The following is a 23,388-nucleotide window of genomic DNA, read 5'->3' as shown; positions in this document are numbered from 1 at the left end:
CCTTGCGCTTGCCAGGGAAGTGCTTATTCCACTAAACCATCTCCCTGGCCCTGCTGTCTTGTCTTTGTCAGTTCTTTGTGTTTCCATTCTTTTGCCTTCCTTCGTATGTCATACACACAGAGGTACCACTCAACTTTTTACAAAGTGTCATCAAAATACTTTTCCCTGTCCTAGGTCAAGAGCCTAGTCCAGTTAGCTACCAGCATTGCCAAAGCAATATATCTGGTGAGGGAGTACAGTCCCCCTTGGACTCACCATGTTCAGTACACAGCCCCAGCCCCATCTAACCCATCTCTCACTCTGCCATTATCACCCTAACTTCTCCTAAGTGTTTGCATCATTTTCGTTAAATGCATGAAATGTCAGTGACCAGCCTTGGTCCTTACACTTGCTTTGGAAACCTTTAGTGTCAAACTCTTTAAGGTGTTTGTGTGTCTCTTTTTTGAGGTACCAGTAATTATTTACTGTATAGAAATTATTCATGTGATCAGCAAGAAACCTTGTTTTGACCTTTATAATCTAAGCATATCATTTATTGAGTGTATTCTCAATCTCTTCCCCACCCACTCTTTTTTTTTTTTTTTTTTTTTTTTTTTTTTTTTTTTTTTGAGATGAGGTCTCACTATATAACCCAGGCTTGCTTTAAACCTGAGATCCTCCTGCCTTAGCCTCCCAGGTATTAGGAGTATGGTCATGTGCCACCAAACCTGCTCATCATCTCTTGCTTGGGTACTCTACCTCTGAGCTACATCTCAGCTCTTAAAAAAAGAAAGAAAGAAAATTGAGGGAGAGTCTTACTAAGTGACCCAGGCTGGCCTTGAACTTGAGGTACTTTTGTCTCATCCCACTGGGTGCTTGAGCATATAGTCTACATCTTTTTAGCTCTCAGATGAGTTGGTCTGGAAAGCTTAACTCTTCATGTGATTTTATAGCACAAAGTCTGCATGTCTTACTTTTCTACTGTTGACTCTGCTGCTGATTTTGGACAACTGTGGTCAGCTGTTATTCCATAATTCTTTGACCATGAATATCTTTCATGAGTATTTGTTGATGGTGCTGTTATGTTTTTAGTTGAACTTTGACAACAAATAATTGGCCCTATGGCCAGCTAGTACTTTGGAGGACTCTTCTGTCTTCCTTTTGCTTTATACCCAGGTCATTACCAACTCCCTAACTTCTACCTTTAAACAAAACCCATCCCATTTTATAAGCTAGAAAAGGTAGTGTAGTTATAACCAATTTTGGTCACAGATCCAAAGTAAAGGCCTTAGAAAGACTAGAGTCAGATTTGCTAAGTTTTTCACTTATGTCTCTCAATGAGAGCATTGCAGTTATGCCTCATCTGCTGAGCTTCCTGTACTCCTGGTGGTGGTCTTTGCCTATGTTCCACCACTTGGATCTTTCCTTTGTCCTTTCTTTTGTATTCTCAGGCATTGAACTCAGGACTAGGACCTCATGCATGCTGGACCAGTGCTCTGCCACTGAGCTACCGCCTGACTCTCTCTTCCTCTTTATTTAGACTCAGAAGTGAAAAGTTTGCTTTGAACTTGAGTCCCCAAGCCCCCTATAAAAAGAATCTGGGGAGGACCAAGGTGCCTAGATTGGATAAGGGCCTTTTACTGTCTCCTAAGTTTCTGCTGTGGCCCAAGTCCTTCTTTGCCACTCTCTGCTGTTCCTCCTCAATGTGTCTATCATTCACACTTCAGGTTTTATGTCAGATTTTTGGTAGGAATGAAGTGTCTGGTTACATGGGTCACTGCATCTAAAGAACTGTGGATGATTGGTCAGATGAAAGGAAATGTAAACAAATTCTAGAAAGTTTTCCAATGTAGGTTGGTGGGAAGTTCTGTTGCCTATTTCCTTTGCCTAGAAATGGGCAAGTCCAAGTCAATGCTAAAGTCCGTATACCTCCTGTAGTGTTGCCTGCAAGGGAGTCTCTCAGGCCTCTGTTGTAATGCATTTGTTCCCTTCCATTTTTCCTCCTTAGGCACTGCAAGTGGCAAGGCAGCTACTCCTTCAACAGCAACAGCAGCAGCAGCAGCAGCAGCAGCAAGTTAGTGGATTAAAATCCCCTAAGAGGAATGACAAACAGCCAGCTCTTCAGGTAACAACCCCCATCCCCATTGACATTATTCCCTTTGGGCGAACTGATAAGTAGTTCAACCGTGTGTTGAGAATTGCAAATCACGGAAGAAAAAATATTATAAAACATACATTTTAAGGTTACCAACAAACTGAGACATTTTTAGGAAAATGTCTGTCTGATCAAAACTTTTGCTGTTGGGAGTACGAAGATCTGCTAATTATACAACATAATAGAAGGATGAGGAGCTGCCAGTGTTAGGCTGCTTAACATGAAGTGTAGGTTACCAATGGAGAAAAGATCCTTGAGCTCAGACACATCATGGCAGTCTCCCATGATGGGACTGAGAATGGGATGCACACACCTTACTCTTAGGACAGGGATGCTTTGGATCCCAGGGAACAAGTGAACAATTTCTGGAGAGATGTTTTTGTGTTAGCACATACTCATTGTACATATTAATTTACTCACGGCAATGCTCTTCTACTTGTATACAGTATGCATTTACCATATCCAAGCATTCTTCTTCCACATGATATCCTTTTCAGTCCCCAGTAATCACACTCCTACTTGCAGGTTAATTTTCTTATAGTTTCCGCAAGTGAGAAAGAATGTATAGTACTTGTCTTTCTGGGTCTGGCAAATTTCACTTAATGTAAAGTATTCCATTTCCATTGCCTTTGATACAAAATAATAGGAGTTCATTCTTCCTTATGGCTGAGAAATATCCCATTGTGCATGTGCATACCGCATTTATTTATCCATTCCCTGTTGATGGGCACCTAGGCTGATTTCATATGCTGCACAGTATGAAGAGTGACATGGTAAATATGGACGTACAGGTGTCTCTTCGGTGTACTTATTTCATTTCTTTTGGAAACTGGATCTGTTTTTGGTTTCATAAGGAACCTCCACTCTAGTCTCTTTAGTGGCTGCACTGATTTCTGTTCCTCCCTATTCCTTATGTTCCTACCTACTCCTGTCTCTTTTCTGGCCATATTTTTGATGGTCGTAACTTGGGAAGGGGACCAAGACATCAGTGCTGCTCTGTCTTGAAGGTATAGTCCAGAGATGTTGCTGTTCGTGTGTAAGACGGTCCCACAGAACATTGCTTCATTTAGCAACGCACAGTGTTCGTAGCATCAAGCACTCTTATTGGGCCTGAGAAGATATGACACTTTTAATGTCGTATCTAGTAATGAGTATAAAACACATCCTCTTTCTAAGTCCTTCTAAAGTCTTTCCAAGTCTAACTTATTAAAAATGAAGAGCACTATTTTTGAAAGACAACAGTAAGACAGTTTTATCAACTTCTCATTTTAAGCATATTGAGGCTAACGGGTTAATGGAGTGGAGGAAAGAAGGATTTTATAGAAATCTAATTTGGAATTTTGATTTGGAGTAGAATATTGTACAGGAAATTTCAAGGAAACTTGACCAAAGGTATTGATGCTCACATCTAGATAGGACACTTGCATGGACCAGGTAGGTTATAATCCCTTCATAGCTGAAGATTGAATCTCTGAAAGACCAGACTAGTGAGACATTCCTTACATGGGAAATTTTAGAACATAATTTGTTAATGGTAGCAAATGGGTAGAACTTGGTAACCGTTAATTGGACCAGGAGATCAACCTAAATTCTAGCTGTGTTGACCTTTCACAGGTCAAGAAAAGCTAATCTTAGTTTCCAAATTATTCTGCAAAGATCACATCAATCTTGGGCAGCAAGTTCTAATTTTTCTATATCTACTAGGGAAGCTTTCTCACTCTAAGGAAAGTTCAACACTGTTGTGCCACTTGATTGGCAAAGTTGGACGACAGTGGACATTGCTTACAGACAATTCCAAAACTAGTTGTTTGGTAAACCAGGGCCAGTGTGCTTGCCTTTGAATGTGTGTGAGTGCAGGGGACATTTTTAATGAGGTACAGTGCCGTGGAAGGCCCATGTCAGGTGCTGTAAGAAGTGCTTTGTTGTGCAGATGTCTTAAGAACAGCTCTGGAGGATGAAATATGACTGTGTTGACCTTTCAGCTGTGAGCTTATTTGTCAGGATTCAAATAAGTTGAAAGGATCAAACTGAACAGTTTCCCTAGTCAGACTGAGAATTGTGTTTCAGAGGTCAGCAGTGGAGGCCACATTGCAGATTCCATAACATAGCCAATTGTTGGTACATACTGAAGTACTGGGGCATCTCCTACAGACAGAGATGCAATTAAAATTCTAATTTATTAATGTATACAGGGAGTCAGCCCAGCCTGTCACTCAGTGATTCAAATGACTGTCCATTCTTTTTGCTCTTGAAGCTCTCCCAGCCTAAAAAATACTATGAATCCTGTTGAATTGAACAGACCTCAAGTGCATTGGAAAAATGACAATCTATTATTGGGGGAAAATCTTACACATAGTAGAGCTTTGGTTAGAGATTAAAAAAAAAAATACACACATACACAATCTGTCTGATCACATTACTCTTCAGCATTGAATATCATTTGTGATTTTTTTTTTATACTAGACTTACTTTTCCCCATACTTGCTTTTTTAAAACATATGGCATTTTTAGGTAACTTCTTCTCCAAGATGAACGAAGTTCCTTTAGGGCTAAATATATGAATTGAAGTTTCAGGGGATTTCCTTTTGAGGGCTCAGTTTTTCCTTGCCTGTTAGAGGATTTTAGCCACTAAGCAGAAGAGTATGTGACAGAGAGAGCTTTGTATTTCCTGGCAAGGACAGTGTCGAAGCCAGCCTAACACATTCTGCTCAGTGCTTCAGGCTGCATGGGGTGGAGGGAGAGGGGGCAATCTTGTACCCTGATTTTGTTAAAGAAAATATCTTAAATTCTCTCTATCCCCTAAGTCTGGAGTTGATGAGCAGAGAATTTAGACTTGCCTTAGAGTTGGCTGCATGGGATGGGAGAGAAGAGGCTGGCTGACGTGTGTGCGCGCACGTGTGTGCCTGTGAGAGACTGACTATTGTAAATTCAGTAGGATTTATTAATTTGGCCAAGCCTTCCACAAACAGAAAAGAGAAATTACTAACCTCGGCCACATGGTACCATGGTGTATTACCTCGTTATAAAAAATATGTATATAATGGTGGTGCTTCGCAGAAGCGATAACCTTCACATTGAGATCTGTCTCCATGTCTTGTCCTCGCTGAGGCATCTCAGCTGGAGTGGCTCTGAAATGAAAGGGAAATCCTGCAGCAAATCTGCACAGTGTTCATCTCTGATCTTCTTACCCTTTATAACTACACTGAGAAACCTATTTTAGCAAATTTCAGATCTTCTGCATAGAGGAAGGCTTGACAGGGAAGAAGGATTTGATCTGCTGATAGCTTGAGGGGAAAAAAAAAAACCCTAAATCCCCAAATATACTGTGGCTCATATTTTAAGCATATCTCACACTTCCCTGCTTTATGTTTGGCAGCGCTCTCCAGTTTCACAGGCTGATGATACAAACAAAGGAAAATGGAAAGTTAGAGGAGGCTCTAAGTGGTTACTCGATAGAGATCATAAACTGTAGTCAAACATCACCAATTTGGATTAATTTCAGAGAGAGGAGAGTAAATAGGAGAGAAATGATGCTATTTGCAGATTCTGAACCAGATCTGAGCTGCTTGCTTTCTTATGGCTTATTCATGAAAAAGACATTAATCAGGTGTAGATAATAGTTTCTGAAGTTCTAGAAAAATATTCTGAGTAACTGCATTTCCTTCTTGCTTAACCTATTAATTTGCTTTGCAAATCTTTTTATAAGTGATACAAACAAAAATTGAAAATTAATCACATCCTAAATTCTGAATCTGAAGATCTGAATTAATTAAATGCAATTTTGGTGAACGTTCCAGAGCAGCTCCAGCATGCTGAGCATTTACACTGGTGGTGATAGAGCCAGACCCGTGCAGGATATAGACCTTACCTTCAGGATGCTCATGAGTTGTAAAAGAATTAACAGGTTTTGCTGGGGGAAAAATTATAGGTGGGTAAAAATAGTAGGCTTTTTTATAAATATTTATATACTTCTGAAGATTGCTTAAACAAGTGAAATAAATGCTTAAAGGTGCAGGTGTGCTCATAACCCTGAAAATGTGTAACTTTACTGGCTGAAGATTAATTTGTGAGTAGATGAGCAATTTTATTGATCAAATTTTGGAACTTTGACCACCATTTCTGGGTAGTAATTCATTTTGGTTCTTTAAGCATTTTAGTTGTTGGCACGAGTATATAAACTGGAAGGAAATCAAATGACACATTTTCTCCTAAGAAAGTAAAAGTACATGTGTATTCTGGCAGCCTGAACATTAGGAAAGAAACTAAACCTTGCATGTTGCTTCCAGTGGAAAGCTGACCACAGCTTCAGGCTGCCATCTCTAAAGAACTTGAGTTTGATGCTGGTCATCTGAGCATCCTTCCAAGGTTGGGTCCTACACCAGGCTTCTAGCTCTGGAGGCCCTTGCACTGGGGGGCCCTGTACTGAAACCCACTGGAAGATGAGCCTTTTCCTCTGTGTGGGAGCTAGGATTGTAAAGATGACTCCTGCTTTAAGTGGAGGAGGTTAAAATACAAGATTCAGCAGGTGTTTTTTAGCGTTTTTATTTGCAGTTATATAAAATGTGCTTTAGGCAGCATTTTTGCATTGCATTAATGCCACATATAATCTTAGTGCCTCATATCATTTCCACGTTATTCACTAAGGAATAAATTGCTAAGAGGAAGCCTTTAAAAGAAACTACAATTTTATATTATAGGTAGTGAACAGCTTTGAAATACTGACCCTTAAAACACACTGTGTACTGACTATGCACCAAATTAATAAGGTAGGTAATTCAGGGAAGGGAGGCAAAAGAATGGGGGGGGGTTGCGGGGACTAGGAATCCAACACAGGGGGCAAAATTTTTTTTAAGTATCCAAAGTTAAGGACTGAGGAGATAGCTCAGTAGAATAAGTGCCTGCCTGGCAAGCACAAGGTCCTGAGTTCCATTCCCAGTACCACAAAAAAAAAAAAAAAAAAAAAAGAGTATCTAAAGTTAACATTACCTATAGTTGACATCCCTGGCATTTAAAATGGATAAAATTGAAATTTCCTTTTTTTTTTTAAGATGTCATGGTAATACAACTTTAAAGCATCCCAAGACCCTAAAAATAAGGAATAGTTGATAAGGAACAATAAAACAGAAACAATGCTTTAAAAATGGTTATTAAGTATTTCAGGTAACACACTCTATATTAGAAATTATGAAAATAGCGACTCCTTGCCCCAGAAACTTTCTCCTCTGCAGAATTTTGCATCCATTTTTAAGTATTCATGAACCTCATGAGGTCCAGTGTGGAGTGGGGAGTCATACTCCTTGTTTAAGGTTTTTTGTTTCTCTCAGACTAATATACTTTATTCTTCTTTCCAAAATGCTGAAGTGGGGACCAGTTATAGTTTAGTGGCACAGTGCCTGCTTGACAAGTGCAAGGTCCTAATTTAGATTTCTGGTACCAAAAAAAAAAAAAATGCTGATGTGAATTGTGGTACAAGTTTAGCTAGCTAGCTTGTTTGCTTGTTTCCTTCCTGTCTTTTCTTCCTTTTCTTCCTTCCTTCCTTCCTTCCTTCCTTCCTTCCTTCCTTCCTTCCTTCCTTCCTTCCTTCCTGGTATTGGAAATTGAACGCTGGACCTTTGCACCAAGCTCCCAGATCTTTTTAGTTTTCAGACTGAATTTCACTGAGTTGCCCAAAGTGGGCTCAAGCTCGTGCTTCTCCTGACTCTTCCTGCCAGAATGCTGGGATTACAAGTGTCTGCCACCACTGCCAGCTGAGTTAGCTTGTTTCAACTTCAAATATGTATAGGATGATCCTGTATCCCAGGCAGGGCAGGACAGCTCCTGTCCACATCTGGGAGTGCTTATTGATAGCTTTCACTTCTAGAAGTATCATAGTTTGGACGTTTCATTGTATATACATCTTGTTAGTATCCAAGCACCGAAATGCAAATAGGATGCTAATTCTTCCTAAGTGATCATGTCTGTGGTACCACACGCTATGTATGGTAGTTCATGAATACTGAGTTGGTGCTTAAAATGGACCAGCCCCATAACTGCTTTGTGGAGCAGGCAGTATCCTTAAACCATTTTATGGAAGAGGAATATTGAAATTAAGGTGAAGTGTTGCATCACAGAGCTCAGTGGTCAGACCAGCAATCAGGATGGGAGGTTGGCTTTTATAACCATAGACAGCCTAGGTGCCACTGAGATATTAATGCCTCGCCTCTATGGGTATTTGCTCAGCACCTACTGAGTATCATAATTTCCATAAATAAGCAAATTATTATGTTCTCCATATTATAAGTAAAAATAAAGCCAACCCAACTAAAACCAGTGCCACTGTAAATATCTGGATTTTAATCAGGGGGGGATTCAGACCTGCATAATTATCCTAATTGTAACCATGTGCGGGTGTCTCTTTGCATGTGTGTCCAAATATATTCCTTTCTGTTGTGTAGCAGCAAAGAAAAGTTGTTTCTTATTCTCAAGATGGAAGTGCTCTTCAGAGTTCCCATGTATTGAAACATGGAAGAGTATGTTCTAATCATTGTTGGGGCTAGGAGGTGGAGAGGGACAAGGGGAGAAAACATACTTGACTGGTCAAAAATGTGTAAATTGCTGACAAAATGACACATGTAATTAAGAATGCTCCTACCATTTTACCTTGTGGTTTACACCTCCAGTGTTGAAAAAGAGAGTGACTCCCACCTCGCTAATTACCATTATCACTGAAATGCTAGGGTTGCAGTCATTAGTTCCATGTGCATTTAATTAGAAGAAGGCTGAAATTGGATTTAACTTATTACTTTTTCATGGATCACTTTCTTGTCATCACTTCAAATTGGATTGCAGCCCCAGGTAACTAATTATGAGAGCCACAGGATCAAGAGTGAAAAAAAAAAGGTAATTAGGAATAACACTGTTGGACCCTCGCTGGTCGTCCACTTGTGCTTCAGGAAAGGAAAAAAAAAAAAAGGAAAAGAAAAAACTCGAGCCATATTTGTAGTATTCCACATGAGAGAGTTGGAGCATGTAACATTGCTAGGCATCATGGGAGTGTGTCACCACCCATCGTGGCTTCTGTGATATGCAGCTGAGTTGAAGATGTCACCTCACTGTGGTTCCACAATCAGCTGCTTAATATCTAGATTAAACTTGTGAAAGCAACAGATTGGTGGTAGGTATGTGGCATCTCAACAACTGTGTCACCTGGGGGCCTCCCATGTATAATTACAACAAAGCTGTCAAGATGCCTCTGTGCCAAAATACAGAATATTTTAAGTACAGGGAGTTAGAATTTAATGAACATATTAATGTTCCAGAAACATCCTTCTTATGTGACAGGAAGACACATCAGTCGGCACAACAGTGAGGTTTAGGGTTTGTAAATCAAGAATTGCTGTCAAAAGTTTCCAATGTTCTATGATACTCAGGCCATTTACTTTACTTCTGGTTTGTTCCCCCAACACACACACGCACACACACGCACACACACACACACACACACACACACCAACTATTGTAGAGGCTTCCTGAGGTTCTGTTTCTCCTTCTACCCTCATTGAAAATACGTTAAAATAAATTATATTGTTTCCATGTGTAGGGCAAAATTCAAAACTGCAAGCAGTCAATTTTATTGACACCGTCTGAAAAAAATGTTGATGACAGTTCGAGGATGTGAAAGGATTGGATTTTTAAAGTCCCCAGTGCTGTGTGGCAAAAAAAAGTAATATACTCTCATTACTCAAAGGTCTATAAGTTAGCCTCTCAAGAATGGATCCTTCCTAAAGAAATAAAACAAAGAAGAGCTCCCTCTTTGCCAGGTTGTAACATTATAGTGAGAAGACGTCATATCAGGCCAGAGAGATGCCTTTCAGGGAGCTTCTAGTACTAGAGATTGAACCCAACACTTACCCTGTGGTATATCCCCAGCCCTTTTCTTCTTTTCTTTTTTTTTAACAGTACCTTGCTGTGTAGCGCAGGCTGGGCTCGACATTACGATTCTTCTGCCTCAGCCTCCTAGAGTGCTGGGATCACAGGCATGCTTCACTACTTTGGCTTCTTGCTTTCCCATAGAAATGAACCACCAAGCAAAGAACAGCTAGAGTTCCATTCAGTTGTTTAAAATTGGTTTTAATGTTCTGTTAATTGAAGCAAATAATCCTGTCCCAAATTGGGGGTGACTTTCTGGCCTGGGTGCACAGTGCTTGCTCCTTGTTCTGCAGGGAGGGGGAGGAGGGTCCTGGCCAGGCCCACCCATCAGAGGCTCCTGCATTACTATTCCCAAAGTGAGAAAATGTCATTCCTGGAATTATGAGGCATTTTCCTGTGTGAATCTTCTACACAAAATCTCAAGAACCAAAATAGTAATCATGAAGTCTAACGCAGAAAATTAAGGCCTTTTTTTTTTTTTTTTTTGCTTTTGGAACATCTTAAGTTGATTTAGGATTTTGTACACAATATTCGTCTGTGGTTGAAAGGGGGCACATGGAGGTCAAGTGATGTAGTGTTTTCCATTTTTTCATATGAGGCTCACAGTGTGTGATAAAAGCAAACTCCTTTATTTTCTAAGTCTGCAAGAATTTCTGATGAAGTGCAGAGGGCACGTTCCCTGTCAATTTGAGTAGCCAGCATTTGTTAACTACTGTTTTTTTCTCCCTTCTTGTGCGTCTTGACTTCCCTGCCCCCACCTCCCTGTAAACCATGGCATTTTGTGACATACGCAGTGAAGTCCTCCAATCTGAAACTCATTAGCACACAGCATTGGACCCTGTCCAGTGGTTAGAAAATTTCCTGAAGCCTAGAATAACAGCGTTCAGTGCAACATCGTGGACCAGAAGTGGCAGTGGGGTAGTTGAGTTCCTCTGGCACCCTGCCTGGTCAGGAAAGCCTTCAGACCTCTAGACACCATGAGACCCATGTCTTGCATATGGATGGGCTCAACAGAGTTGGAGAAATACACTTCCAAAAATGCAAGGTGAAGTATCTTTTTCCCCTAGGCTGATTTTAGAGGGGTTGAATTAGAGGTGTTTATCAACTTTAGCTACAGAAGCATTAAACAAGCCATTAGACAAACTATAATCCAGTTTCTAGACTATTTTTCACTTAGGGAACTATTGGGGTTTAATTCATTCACTCGCACTTACTGATTCAAACTTTATTCATTGAACTCTGCTGTTTTGTGATAACATAACCAAGATGCAACCCATGCTCTAACTACAGAAAAATTACATTATAGGTCATGTTATTTTAAGTTACATTTGACCAGGCATCTGACCCACAGAAAGATGATAATAATTCTATTAAATTTCGAACACATGTGTGGTACCTTCTAGATGCCAACTACTGTGGGACAGCCCTACAAGGGTAAGTTTTACTACTGTTCACATTTTATAGATGAGCAAAGTGTAGCATAAAGAAGTGAGTTTGCCCAAGGCCACGCAGTTGATAAGTGACAGAGTTGGGATTCCAGCCTACACCGCCTGACTCAGGAATCTCTGTCCTTAATCCTTTGTGCTCTTTCTTCTCATTGAGCTACTGCCTGGACCCAGCAAACAGAGTCAAGGAAAGGAACAAAATCAGAGTTGCTGATGCGGAATGATTGTCACTAACCACCAGACCACACTATCTCCTAATTTAGACACATGTTTATGGGCATGTATGAAAAATAGTGCTTGTAATTGAAATATGCACTTTCTAAAGGGAAATGACGCTTGGGAAAGAGAAGAAAGATGAGTATTACTCAAAGCCGGCACACAACTCTGCAAGTAATTGTCTAAAGGCAGCCGTTGAAATTGAGAAGCAGTTTGGAAAATGTACAGTTTGGGAAATTCGTGTTTCGATGTAATTACGGTAGTTGTGAGCTGATGTCATGCCTAGTAACTGTTTTTGTATTGCTTGGGCTTTGTTACTGAGCTGTGATATCATGAGCAAACTATTATAAACATAGCATGGATATAGCATGCTTGTGTAACAAAAGATCGGGAACTTTTATTAAGTTTGTTTTCCTTGTCATATTGTAAAAATTTATTATGTGTACTGTGTATATTAGAAACAGATTTGGGTAATTCTGTCTAAATGAAGTCATCCCGGCTATTTCCAGACTGTCTGTTTTTGGTTGTGAATAATTTTCATACATCAGATGGTTGTCATATTTAGTCGCTCTCAAAATTTTAAAGAGAACATATCCCATTTTGAACTTTTGGTGGACTTCAGCCGCCTTGCTGTTGGGATTGTTTGAGTTTGAAATTAGGACTGTGTAAATTATGGAGACTGAATATGCACATTGCTGAAGGGCCTAGGGTTGCTGCCTGTTAGTCATAACTTTTCCCTCCCTCATCAAAAGAATCGATTTTTAACTACTTAAGTAGGAGAACTTGAAGCTGCCAGGACACAGTTGGGCAGAGAGTGCCAACCCTTGTCTCCTTTTGTTACATCCCAGGGAACTGCTTTGGTAAACATGCAGGGAGACAGCTCAGCATTTATCAGTGTTCATGGTAAATGTGGATTTCCAATGGGTAGTTCAAAACTTCTGCGTGACTCCATCCTTCCCCGCTACTCTCTTCCCACTCTCTTGGCTGCCAGGCACTTAGAACTAGGATATTCTAACTGGCTGCTTCTACTGTTTTGTTGTGTTTTGTCAGTTTAAAACTGGCCTCTTTCTTTCCTAACCTTCTCAGGGCCTGGCTTTTGTCTTCATCTTTTTCCTGATTCTTTTTAAGCGATTGAATCCAGAGCTTTGAGGTTGCTAGACAGGCACCCTACCACTGAGCTGCAGTCTCAGGCTCAACTTTCCTGTATTTTATCATCCAATCATATCTTGGCCTTTTGGTTAAAATCAAATGCTGTATTTTATTGTCAGTAAATGTAGTGACTATGTCTCCACACTGCTCCAACCTTTCTGACCCCCTAGGACCATCTGTGTTGCTTTCACTGTTTTTTTGTGGGAATTGTTGTCTTTTAAGATTCCTTAGATGAGCATCCCCCAGCCTTCTCTCTTGGAGTTCAAGCTTGCTCTTCTCCATAATTTCGTCTTTTGAGCCCTGCTATAGTGTGTCAGTGCTCTGTGCCTCTGGTGCGCCATGAGTGCAAGCCTGTCTGTGGTCCCCTTAAGGGCTCTCCCACACTGGCACCACTTGACCGCCATCACATCAAGCTTAGCTGTCTCTTATCCAAGGGATCACTTGTGTCCCCAGGCTTTGTTAGTAACAGGCATGGAAGTCATCATTGACGCATGAACTGCGTTCATCCTCACCGTGCTTATCATCACTGCTGTCCCTTTCCTTCCCACTAGAGTCATCCACCCATTCTTTTCTTTTTCCTGCTGCAGCTTTGTGCTAGGATTAGCACCTCAGTTATGGAGCACATGCTTGGATCTTGGGGAAGATTTTTTATTCTTCAGACACTTCTTCATTCAGAGCCGTTTGTTTGTTTGTTTGACAGGATCTCCCTAAATTACTTAATCTGGGATCCAACTTGCAGTCCTCCTGCTTCAGCCTACCAGAGTCAGCACACCCAGATCGCCTTCTGATCTTCCTGTTCATCTCACCTGGTGTGCCGCTCTCAGTCTTTCCCTAAGTACACTGGAGCTATGTTTTTCAGAATATCTGGGATCTAATCTTACCTGCCACATCAAGTGCAAATTCTGCTGCTTTGGAGTTTCTGGCTTTGTTTAAATAAGGTGTCCTGACAGGAAGGTAACAGCCCTTTTACTGGACAGAATGGGGGAGAGTCAGGAATTCTGAATCATCATGGTTGGCTCTCTTAAGGAGGTAGAGTAAACACAGTCCATTTGAAAACACTCGAGGGTCCCAGAAATCCAGAGTTGCGGACATCGCCTATTCTGTTACCTGCTGTTGAAAATGAAGACCCTTGAGGATTAAATTGAGCTTGAGTTTCATTCCAAAAGAATATCCCTCAGCTTTCTTCAGAAGGAATGGAAAGCCACATGACGTGAAGTGCCTTCCTGTTTCTCTTATCGGCTGTGTTATACTATACTGCCTTTCCACTGGTATCTGTTCCCGCTGCCTGCTGGAGTGGGTTCCTTCTGATTTCCCCAGGCTCTGGGCCCCACAGGCTAAACCTAATGAAACCACTTTTAATAAGACAGTAGTGAAATGATGTCTGGCATGTTCTTTATTTGATGGTGAAAAAGAATTGTTACTTATTCTAGAAACAAAATGAGCAAGAGTCCAAAGCGTATAGAATCATATAGAACAGGAAGTTTCTACTATCCCTGCCAGCTTTGGCCTGGGTATGAGGTGGTTATGCCTGGAGTGCTGTTCAGACTACTCAGGAGCTAGGTTCCAGGTGGGCTCCACAGAAGTTCCAGGGTTGGTGGGCTGTTTCTACTGTGGCCACTAGAGTTAGGAGTTGTACAGGTACCTTCTTGCTAGGGTTGACATAGACTGAATCTGACAGGACCTATGCTGACCATGTATCAGAGTGGGAAGTATTTGGGATTACTTTTTTTCTGAAAAGCCTGATTCTGTGATAACTATTGAAATATCGCCCAAAATTAAACATGTGCTTTGTGTTTTCCCTGATAGACATCCTTATGGGAGACTGAGCAGATGGCATTCTTAGCCTCACAGTGCATCTCTTCATGATCAGATCTACAGTGTTATTTGTCCTTTGAAGCCATCGGATGTTTTGCACTAGGCAACCATGTAAGCTAAGCAGGATAGTTGGGGAAGAAGAGGAATGTATTGGAGAAAGAGGCACTGTCACACTGGATTGAGAATACAGCATGTGTGGTCACACTGACAGGTTTATGTCCTCATTTTATGCTTACTCCTGTGTGACTTCGGAAAAGTAAACTAACCTCTCTGTATACCCACTTTCTAATCTAGAGAGTTATGGATGGTTACCTCACCTGAAGATGACCACAAATCAAATGAGTATTGCCTATTAGTGTTTACACAGTGCCTGAGACATAGTCAATGCCCAGTAAAAATAGCTTTCATAATTGTGTAAAAAAAGTTTAAAAGGAAAAATGCCTATATATTAGGGTACAAATTTGCTTTATATTGATCTCTATTGGGACGTATCTTTTAGCAGTGTCACAGGGACTATTTTGCTTTGTGATCATAAGGTTTGATGGGAGATACTGAGTTCCTCATCTGTAAAATGGGGTGGTTACAGCATCTACCCCATGATGGTATTTCTTTGATTCCCGGAGTTAACATTTACAAATAGCTTAGAGAAGTGGGTAGCAAATTCTTGATAAAGTTATTTGCTTCTGCTGCTATTAGCATTATTGTGATGGGGCACTATTTTCCCAACTGTGCCATTTTAGGCAGGAATGAGGGTCCTGCTATTCTGCATCCTCCATCCTGGTCTCCCTTTTGTTCTTGTCCTCCCAGGAATTTATGTAAGTTAACGCGAGGCAATAATTTATGTAAGTATTGGTCCCTAATCTGAAATTTTGAAGCTTCAGCCCTCTGCACTGTGCCTGGCACCAATCAAGTAGCCTACAGATATTTCTTTCATGAATAAGTTGCTGGATGAGTGAGGAATTAATGAGTGAATCAGTGTGTTACGAATTAATGAATGAGTGAGCTAAATATGCAAGCCTGAAAAGGAGGACAACTTGATACAGCTTTGGTTGAAGAGGCTACTCTTAGGTTCATAAACCTCTAGGAACATTTCAAGACATAAACACAGCTTGAAAAATCTCTATTGAAAGTGCTGCTTAAATTTTTCATCAAGTGGATGAAATGAATGTTTCCAGGTATGGAGTGGAAATCACCAAACCCCAGCAGTGCTTAGGCTGCCCTAGTGCCCTCTGTTTGCCTTTGCACATTCGCTAATCTGTTTAAGATATAATATTAATGACATAGAACTTTTATTCATAAACATAGAAAATTAAAGGAGACTAAAGACAAAATATAGCAATGTATTTGGTGTCAAGATTAAGTTCAATGAAGCATAGCAAAGATAAAATAGATTATTAAATATACTTGGAGGAAGGATGGAAAATACACCTAAATCTCTCATTTTGAAAGGAATTGGTTTACCTTATTATTTGCAACAGTATCACACTCAGGAAAATCTAAGACAAATGAAAGCAAAACAGAATTTAATTGAGCTATTATTTTGCAGACTTTGGCTTGCTTTCAGACAGTCTAATCAAATTGTGCTTTGCTCAAATAACTAATGTTAAATGCAGCCTACCAACAGATGTTTAAAAAGAGTCTAATTGGAAAATCTACATCCTGGATTTAGTCTGTCTCGCAAGAAAAAATAGCTTCAAATTTGTATTTTGAAGACATACAGTGACAAAATTTTGTAGAAAAGACTTAAGTTTTCTTCAAAAATGCTTGGTGCTCAAAGGGAATTGTCTGAAGTAGTCAAAGGTGGCACTCTAGAAATTAAATTTTTTGGAAATTCTCCAGCTTGGTGCCAATAGTGTTCTACGGAAAAATCTCCTTTATCGTATTACGTCACCAGAGTCCTCTTTCAACCCCTGGTTCATGTCAGGGGTCCATGTACCGTAATTTATAATGAGCCCTTGCGAGTCCTGCAAGGCGCATACTGATTGATGGCGTTTAAGGCACTGTCAAGGTGGCCAGGTAATGAAGTTGACCTTGCTGCTTCCTTGTCTCAGTTTCAAGTCTGTGTATATAAAGTGTTTCACCTGCCATATTTGCTTCGAATGTTTCATGATATCTGCAAAAGGAATTTGGTTTGTGAATAACTCTTTTCTTCCTTTAGACCAGGAATTAGCAGACTTTCTCTGTAGAGGGCCAAATCGTGAATATTTTTGTCTGTATGGGCCACACCATCTCTATAGCAACTACTCACTGTGCTGTTGTCACGTAAAAGCAGACATAGATAATACGTAAATGAGTGAGCATGGCTACATTCCAATAAAATTTCGTTTGTGGACCCTGACATTTGAATTTCTTATAATTATACATGCCATGAAATTCCCTCCCACCCCCACCCCCAGATACTTTAAAATATACAAACAGGGGCCATACCAGCCTGGGTGGCAGACTAGACCTGGACTGTCATCGCTGCCCTTTGCTTTACATAACTAGGTGTGATCATGCAGACTGTTTATTAAAGAAAGATTGTTTAGTGACAGGCTAGCAAGGACAGAGCATAGTCCTCACTTACCAAGCCATGGGCTCTGTCTGTTAGAGGGCAGAAGCGTCTTGTCATCATTTTCACAGAGGTTCCACCCAACACCGTCCTTTCTATGCTCTTGATTTTACACCTGACCACACCTGGAAATAGGCACAGTGGTGGTGCTAGGTTAGTCTTCATGTGTTTTGAGATGCAGGCAAGTTGCCTTTGGTGGCAGAGCACCTAGTAGCCCATACCACATACTGTGTGAATTTGAGGAGGTCATACTTCATGACACCTTACTCTCCTCCATCAAAATTATGTTCATAATATAGCGGATTTTATTACCTTAAAGTCTCTGCTGCCATCTGCCAGGAAGATATTTCACTAGTTATCCAGACCAGGCATGCCTGGGATATGAATGGCTGTGCCTTGAGTCCCTGATGTGGTGGCCCTGCTTCTGTATGGAGCCCTACTGCAGTGCCCAGTCATGTGCGTCTGTGACTTCCTTCCACTGTTTGCATTGTGAACCCAAACATGTCTGATTTTGGCGAGGTGATTTACCTCTGTAAGTCTCAGTTTCATATCTATAAATGAATAGTCAGTGTGCTTAACCCTGGGAAGCACATCAAAATTAATATAATTATTATCATCATCAAGATCAGAGTGTTTTTAGAATCCTAGACGGGTTCTTGAATTCAAGCTTGCACATGAAAATCTTGAGCTGAACCCCAGTGTGGTTGTGTTGAAAGCCCTTCCTGAGCGCATTTTATGCACTCGTGCTTGAAGACCCTTATCAAGGTGACGACCAAGTTCCTTTTCAACTTCTAATCTCTATGTTGGTTTCATTCTGAAATTTTCTCTGTATTTCTTCATTCTGTGGTCACCTTCTAGGGTAGTAGAAATGTGCTCACTATTCTCATCTCACCATTGTGAACTATTAGTGGTTCTCAGAAAATTCAGTGTTGGGGAATCCCAGGACAGGAGTCTTGGTTGTTGCCCTTAGATGAATTTATCTGGAATGTGTCCATGGACAGGAAGTTGTGTGCACCGTAAGAGTTAGGTCAGGGACCTAGCCAGTGCACAAAGACCTCCTGCAAAGTCAAGGAGTGATGAAAAGGGATTGTCTGGTTGGTGTTCTCCTTCCCTTTCTATGCTATGCTTTTGTTCTCTGGAATGGATCTTTAAACCATACTTTTACAATATATTCCTATTAATACATTATTTTGAAACCAGCCCAAAATGCACCTACTCTTAAGTCTTACAAGATTGATAGCATTATTTCCTACCAACGTCCTTTGGCTGACTTTCAGGTAAGTGTTGAAATTGGCCCATGGTCAGTGGCACACCTGCTTGCTAGAAGTTGGGCCACACCTCTCCCTGGTACTCCAGTGTTATTTGCAGTGTGGACTCTGTGTTTATCTGGCCCCTTTTTTGTTTCGCAGAGCCCTAAAACAAATGCCTGCTCTGCTTATTTTTCAAAATACAGAAGTAAAAAACAACTAGTTCAGACCCAGAAAGACAGACTGGACCTTTTACCACTTTACTTGTCATTAACTACCATGTTAGCATGTGGAAAACTTTTTTCTTCATACATGCCTCTTTAATCCAAGACTGTTAAAACCATCCTACAGCCATCATCCATGAGGTCCCTGCAGCATTCCAGGAGATGTTTGTCCTTAAAGAACACAAGCTATGTGAGGCCTGCTCACTGTCTATCAGCAAGTAGCCAATCTTTTATTTTTTATTTTTGTAACACAATTTAGCTATTGATGTTCTACAAAAGAGAGATTATGTTTTTTGACTTTTGAACAGCAGGTCAGATTTTTCAAAGAGAATTTAGAGAATGGTAATTGTGAAAATATACACAGATGAATTTGAAAATAAATATTTCACTGCCTACACAGCTCTATTTAGAATACTGGCTTTGGAAAAGTATTCCAGGAGTCTCACCATTTTGTATGACATGGTGTCAGTTCATACACAATGTATTAATGCTTAATTGAAGATAATGTAACGTGGATCAAAGGCATAATTAACGGGCTTGCTGAAACTTACATAGATCAGGATTTTGACTAATAGAAGTCTAGACAAAACTGGTTTATAAAAGGATCTTGAGACTGGCTGAGACTTCATCTTTCTGCTCAGTTGATGGTGACAGCAGCCGGAACTGCCACCAAGGTGACTAGACAAGTATTGCCATCACCTCCATCCTCACCCACCTACGGTGCCACCCTTTTCGGCTGGCTCTGGGACTTGCCAAATTGTAGTCTTGACTATCTTGTTGTACACAATGATGAGCTAGTTTCCATTTGTGTCAGGATGTCTTCTGATTGTACGACCTGAAACTTTAATAGGAAGCTCATAAAAGGATCTTAAAATAGATCCATGGGCCAAATCCTGGAACTTGTTTTAATAGGGCTGATAAGCCAAGAAAATGGTTAGTTTTATTTTTTTTTTTTTAATGGTTGGGGGATAGCAAAAGGAAAAAGCACCTTATGCAACCTGAAATGTATAAGAAATATGGATTTCTGTATCTACCAATAAAGCTTTATTGGAATATAGTCACAATCATCTGCTTCCTGATTTACCAGCTGCTCTAAGCGAAGTTGAGCTGGTTGTGACAGAGTGCACATGCATGTCCCGTGAAGCCTAGGGCAGTTGCTCTCTTCAGAGAGCTTAGAGGCTTTATATGGTCCTCAAAATATCTTTAGAAACAGAGGCTTCAACAATCTAGAAACTTACTTGATTTCTGAATTAATGGAAAAAAAAAGGATTTTTTTACCTAACTTTTAGAAAAGACAAGGTAGAACCCAGAGGGAACTGATAGAGAATGATGTGGCCAAGAACATATCATTCTCATGAGAAAGTCATTGATCTTTTTTATTATTACCATCATCAACAAGATCTGTCTTATTTTGATCCTTATATAATTATTATTACCAAGATAAAGAAGTCATTAGACATTGAAATGTGTTCTAAGTGCTAGGGACACAACTCAGTAGTAGGGTGACAGTTTGGTATGCGTGGGGACTGGAGTTTCATTGTTAGCTGCACAAGAAAAAATAACAAAAAGAGTTGTTGTAAATGATAGGGCAGTGCTATCTAAGTACAAGACCCCTAGAAATAAGTGGCGGAACAGACCAGGGCATTGGTGATTCATTCATTCACCGATCTATTCCTTTGTGCATTTATATACACAGTGACTTTTTTAGTACATGTTTGTGATACATAAGAAAGACATATCACATTTCTGTTCTCTTCCCTTTCCTCCCTCTTCCCTTTCCCTCCAGCCCTAGCTACCCTTTCCATTTGCAAAAGGTCATACTAACAATTATTACATGCCTATCGTCTCCTAGCCCTACTTAGTATTGGAATACAGAATTATTTCTTATTCCTTATGTTAGACTTGAAGCTGTACAGAGACAATTAGAATATAATATAATAAATACCTTAATAGAAGTAACAGGATCTGATAACATGTGATTCTGTTTGAAATATAGCTAGTCTCACTTGAAATGTGACTAACATGACTGAAGAATTAAAATTCAAACTTTTAAATATCAAATTTAAATAGCAGGGCTGGGGATGTAACTCAGAGGTACAGTGCCTATCTGGCAAGTACAAGGTCCTGAGTTCAGTTCCTGGTACCCAAACACAAAAATTTATCTGGTCAGGGATATAGCTCAGCAGCACAGTGCCTGCCAGGCAGCTGTGAGGTTTTAAGTTCACCTCCTATGACCAAAAAAGAAGAAAAAAAATTAGTTAGCTATATGTAGCTTAGTGGCCATCATTTTGGTTCATGCAGATATAGAACATTTCCTCCATCAAGCAGCCTTTGTTAAGCTGTGTGATTATTGAATGTTCTTTTGTCTTTTAAAATACTTTGTCCTGCTGATACAAAATTGAAAATAGTCTAATTCTTGCTGTTGTTGTTGTTATATTGTTTTGCGGTCCTGGAGCTTGGACCCAAGACCTCATTAATGGTGAGCTACTCTCTTCCACTGGGCCACACCCGAGGCCACAGTTTCTTTTACTGTGACTTCTTCATGTGTCTCCAAAATGTGTCTGTCTAAGCTTTTCCCACATGTGTTTTCCTGTGTTCTCTACTTACATATTGCTATCAGCAGAGGACAATACTTTGAAAATCTCTGGGAATGTCTGCTGCCTCCATTTTCTCCCTAGAGGGTTAAGTGTTTACTCTTAATATGAAAAACTTCAAAGACTTGCAACTTTGAAGGAAAATAAGCCAGGCCCCTCCCTCACAGTGAACCACAAGCCCCTTTGAAAACTGACAATTATTTTTATTTGTGCAGACTTAAGATGGAAAGAAGAACTTCAAAGAAGAATTTGAAAAATACCTTTCTCACCAAAAAGTTGAAATCATTTCCTCTGAAATTTCCTTCCATCTAAGGTTTGCTGAGGTCCCAAAGACCAGCCTCCTCTTCCCTCCCTGTGACAGGGAACCCTGGCCTTCACTTGGCACTGAGGGTCTCCAGACGCCCCAGGACTGGCCTCCCTTCTCAAGGGCAGAGGCTGACACTCCTGCCTTCCTGTTGGCATTGTAAAAGCCAAGTCCTGGAACTTTTTGTCCTCTTTCTAAAGTTTGTTTTGTTTTGGTTTTTTGTTTTTTCTAAAGGTTCTTTGTAATTGTGCTTCTTATGCCTGCTCCCTCTCCTCTGGAGTGAGGTTTATTGGTCTTTTATTAATAGTGATAAGACTGATTATGTTTCTATTTTGATTTAGACTTATATTTAATGTTTCCATTAAGATTAACAAAAATGACAGCCATTGCAGTTACAGAACTAAGTCTGTTGATTAAATATGTTACTGGTAAGGAAAAACCTTAGCATTGTCCTGTCTTTAGCTTGAGTCATTGGTGATAAGATAAGGCTTAGCTATCCCAGCTACTCACAAGGCTGAAGCAGGAGGATTGCCGAGTCTGGGCAATTTAATGAGACTCTGTCTTAAAAACAAAGGTTGAAGGAGGTAGCCCAGTGCCCTCTGGGTTCCATGCCTAGTACCACAAAGAACAGAAGAATTAAAGATCAGTTACCACATGTGTGACCTTGTCCAGGTCAGCTCACTTCTGAGTTTCTATGATGCCGAAATGCTCATTCACCAGAGTAATTCACAGGATTCACTTTATAATACGCCAGACACTGAATCCAGCATGTCCAGACACAGAATCCAGTACCTTCTTTTGCAGTTGTGGTGCGCATCATATTACTAGGATATTAGTTATGGAAGAAGGGACATTTTTGTAAGATTGAGGCTTGTCAGTGGTGAGAAGCGGGTAGAGGGTGACAAAATTGTCATCTCTCACATTCATTGCAGAGCCCATTGCACAGAGAATGGCCAGAGCTGTGTTCTTGATACCAGCTCCTTCACATATAGCGGACAAATTCAAGATGCAGTTGCCAAAGAGAAATGTGCCACCCGAGTGTTCCCATCCGCTGTCCTCTGTGCAGGACATCTTTCTGCAAGTTTTCAGTCAGCTGAGAAGAAAGGATAGGTTTTCTCTCCCATTCTGACCCTTCTGATTCCCGATTCTGAAAAGGAAGCTATACTTTTTTTCTCCCTTTGACTTAATAGTTACATATTTGCAAAGAGGACCAGAGAATGCTAGTGTTTCTCTTTTAAGTTCTAATTTTCTTGGGTCTTTCTGTGTTGTGAAAGGAGACATGGATTATTGAAGCTGTCTCTTCACGGGCTTTCTAGTCAGAGCTGCCTGGCTTCTCTGGAGGACTGAGCAGACTGAGTAATTTGTCACTCTTCATTGCCCTGCCCCACCCCAGGGTGGTTCTCTTGACACCTGCGAGACACTTGCTCTCTCACTTCTGTATTACCACATTATTTACTGCATTTATGGAAAAAAGGGGGGATGTTTTCTAACAGCCATCGTGACAACTTTGACACAAATAGGACAATATTCTTATACAAAAAAATGAAGTCCCATGTGGTGATGCACACCTGCAAAGTGGACTGTGGGAGGCTGAGGCAGGAGGATTGTCAGATCAAGCCCAGACTCAGCAGCTCAACACCTTAACCAGACCTTGTCTTAGAATAAAACATGAAAAGGGCTCTGTTGCTCAGTACAAAGGTGTTGGTTTAATTAACCCATACTAGAGAAAAGGGAGGAGAAGATTGTCTAAGAAAATATGAAAGAAGCTAAGATAAGAAATCCCTTGAAAGTGTGAATTTTA

General features: G+C 40.4%; 1 protein-coding gene across 11 annotated transcripts in view; it reads left to right on the top strand.

Moving 5' to 3' along the window:
- The window catches only part of Foxp1 (forkhead box P1), a 588,512-nt gene that overhangs the window by 437,830 nt on the left and 127,294 nt on the right, over window positions 1-23,388 (top strand). For all 11 annotated transcript variants that reach the window (XM_023713297.1, XM_004629500.3, XM_023713292.1 and 8 more), the window contains one exon: window positions 1,988-2,104. In XM_023713297.1, the coding sequence (XP_023569065.1) occupies window positions 1,988-2,104 (117 nt within the window). The remainder of the gene's footprint in view (window positions 1-1,987; window positions 2,105-23,388) is intronic.

Source organism: Octodon degus, unplaced genomic scaffold, assembly GCF_000260255.1.
Source record: "Octodon degus isolate 3935 unplaced genomic scaffold, OctDeg1.0 scaffold00030, whole genome shotgun sequence".
NCBI classification, from domain to species: domain Eukaryota; kingdom Metazoa; phylum Chordata; class Mammalia; order Rodentia; family Octodontidae; genus Octodon; species Octodon degus.
The sequence above is the reverse complement of the archived record's forward strand: the minus strand, read 5'-3'. Positions and strand labels throughout refer to the sequence as shown.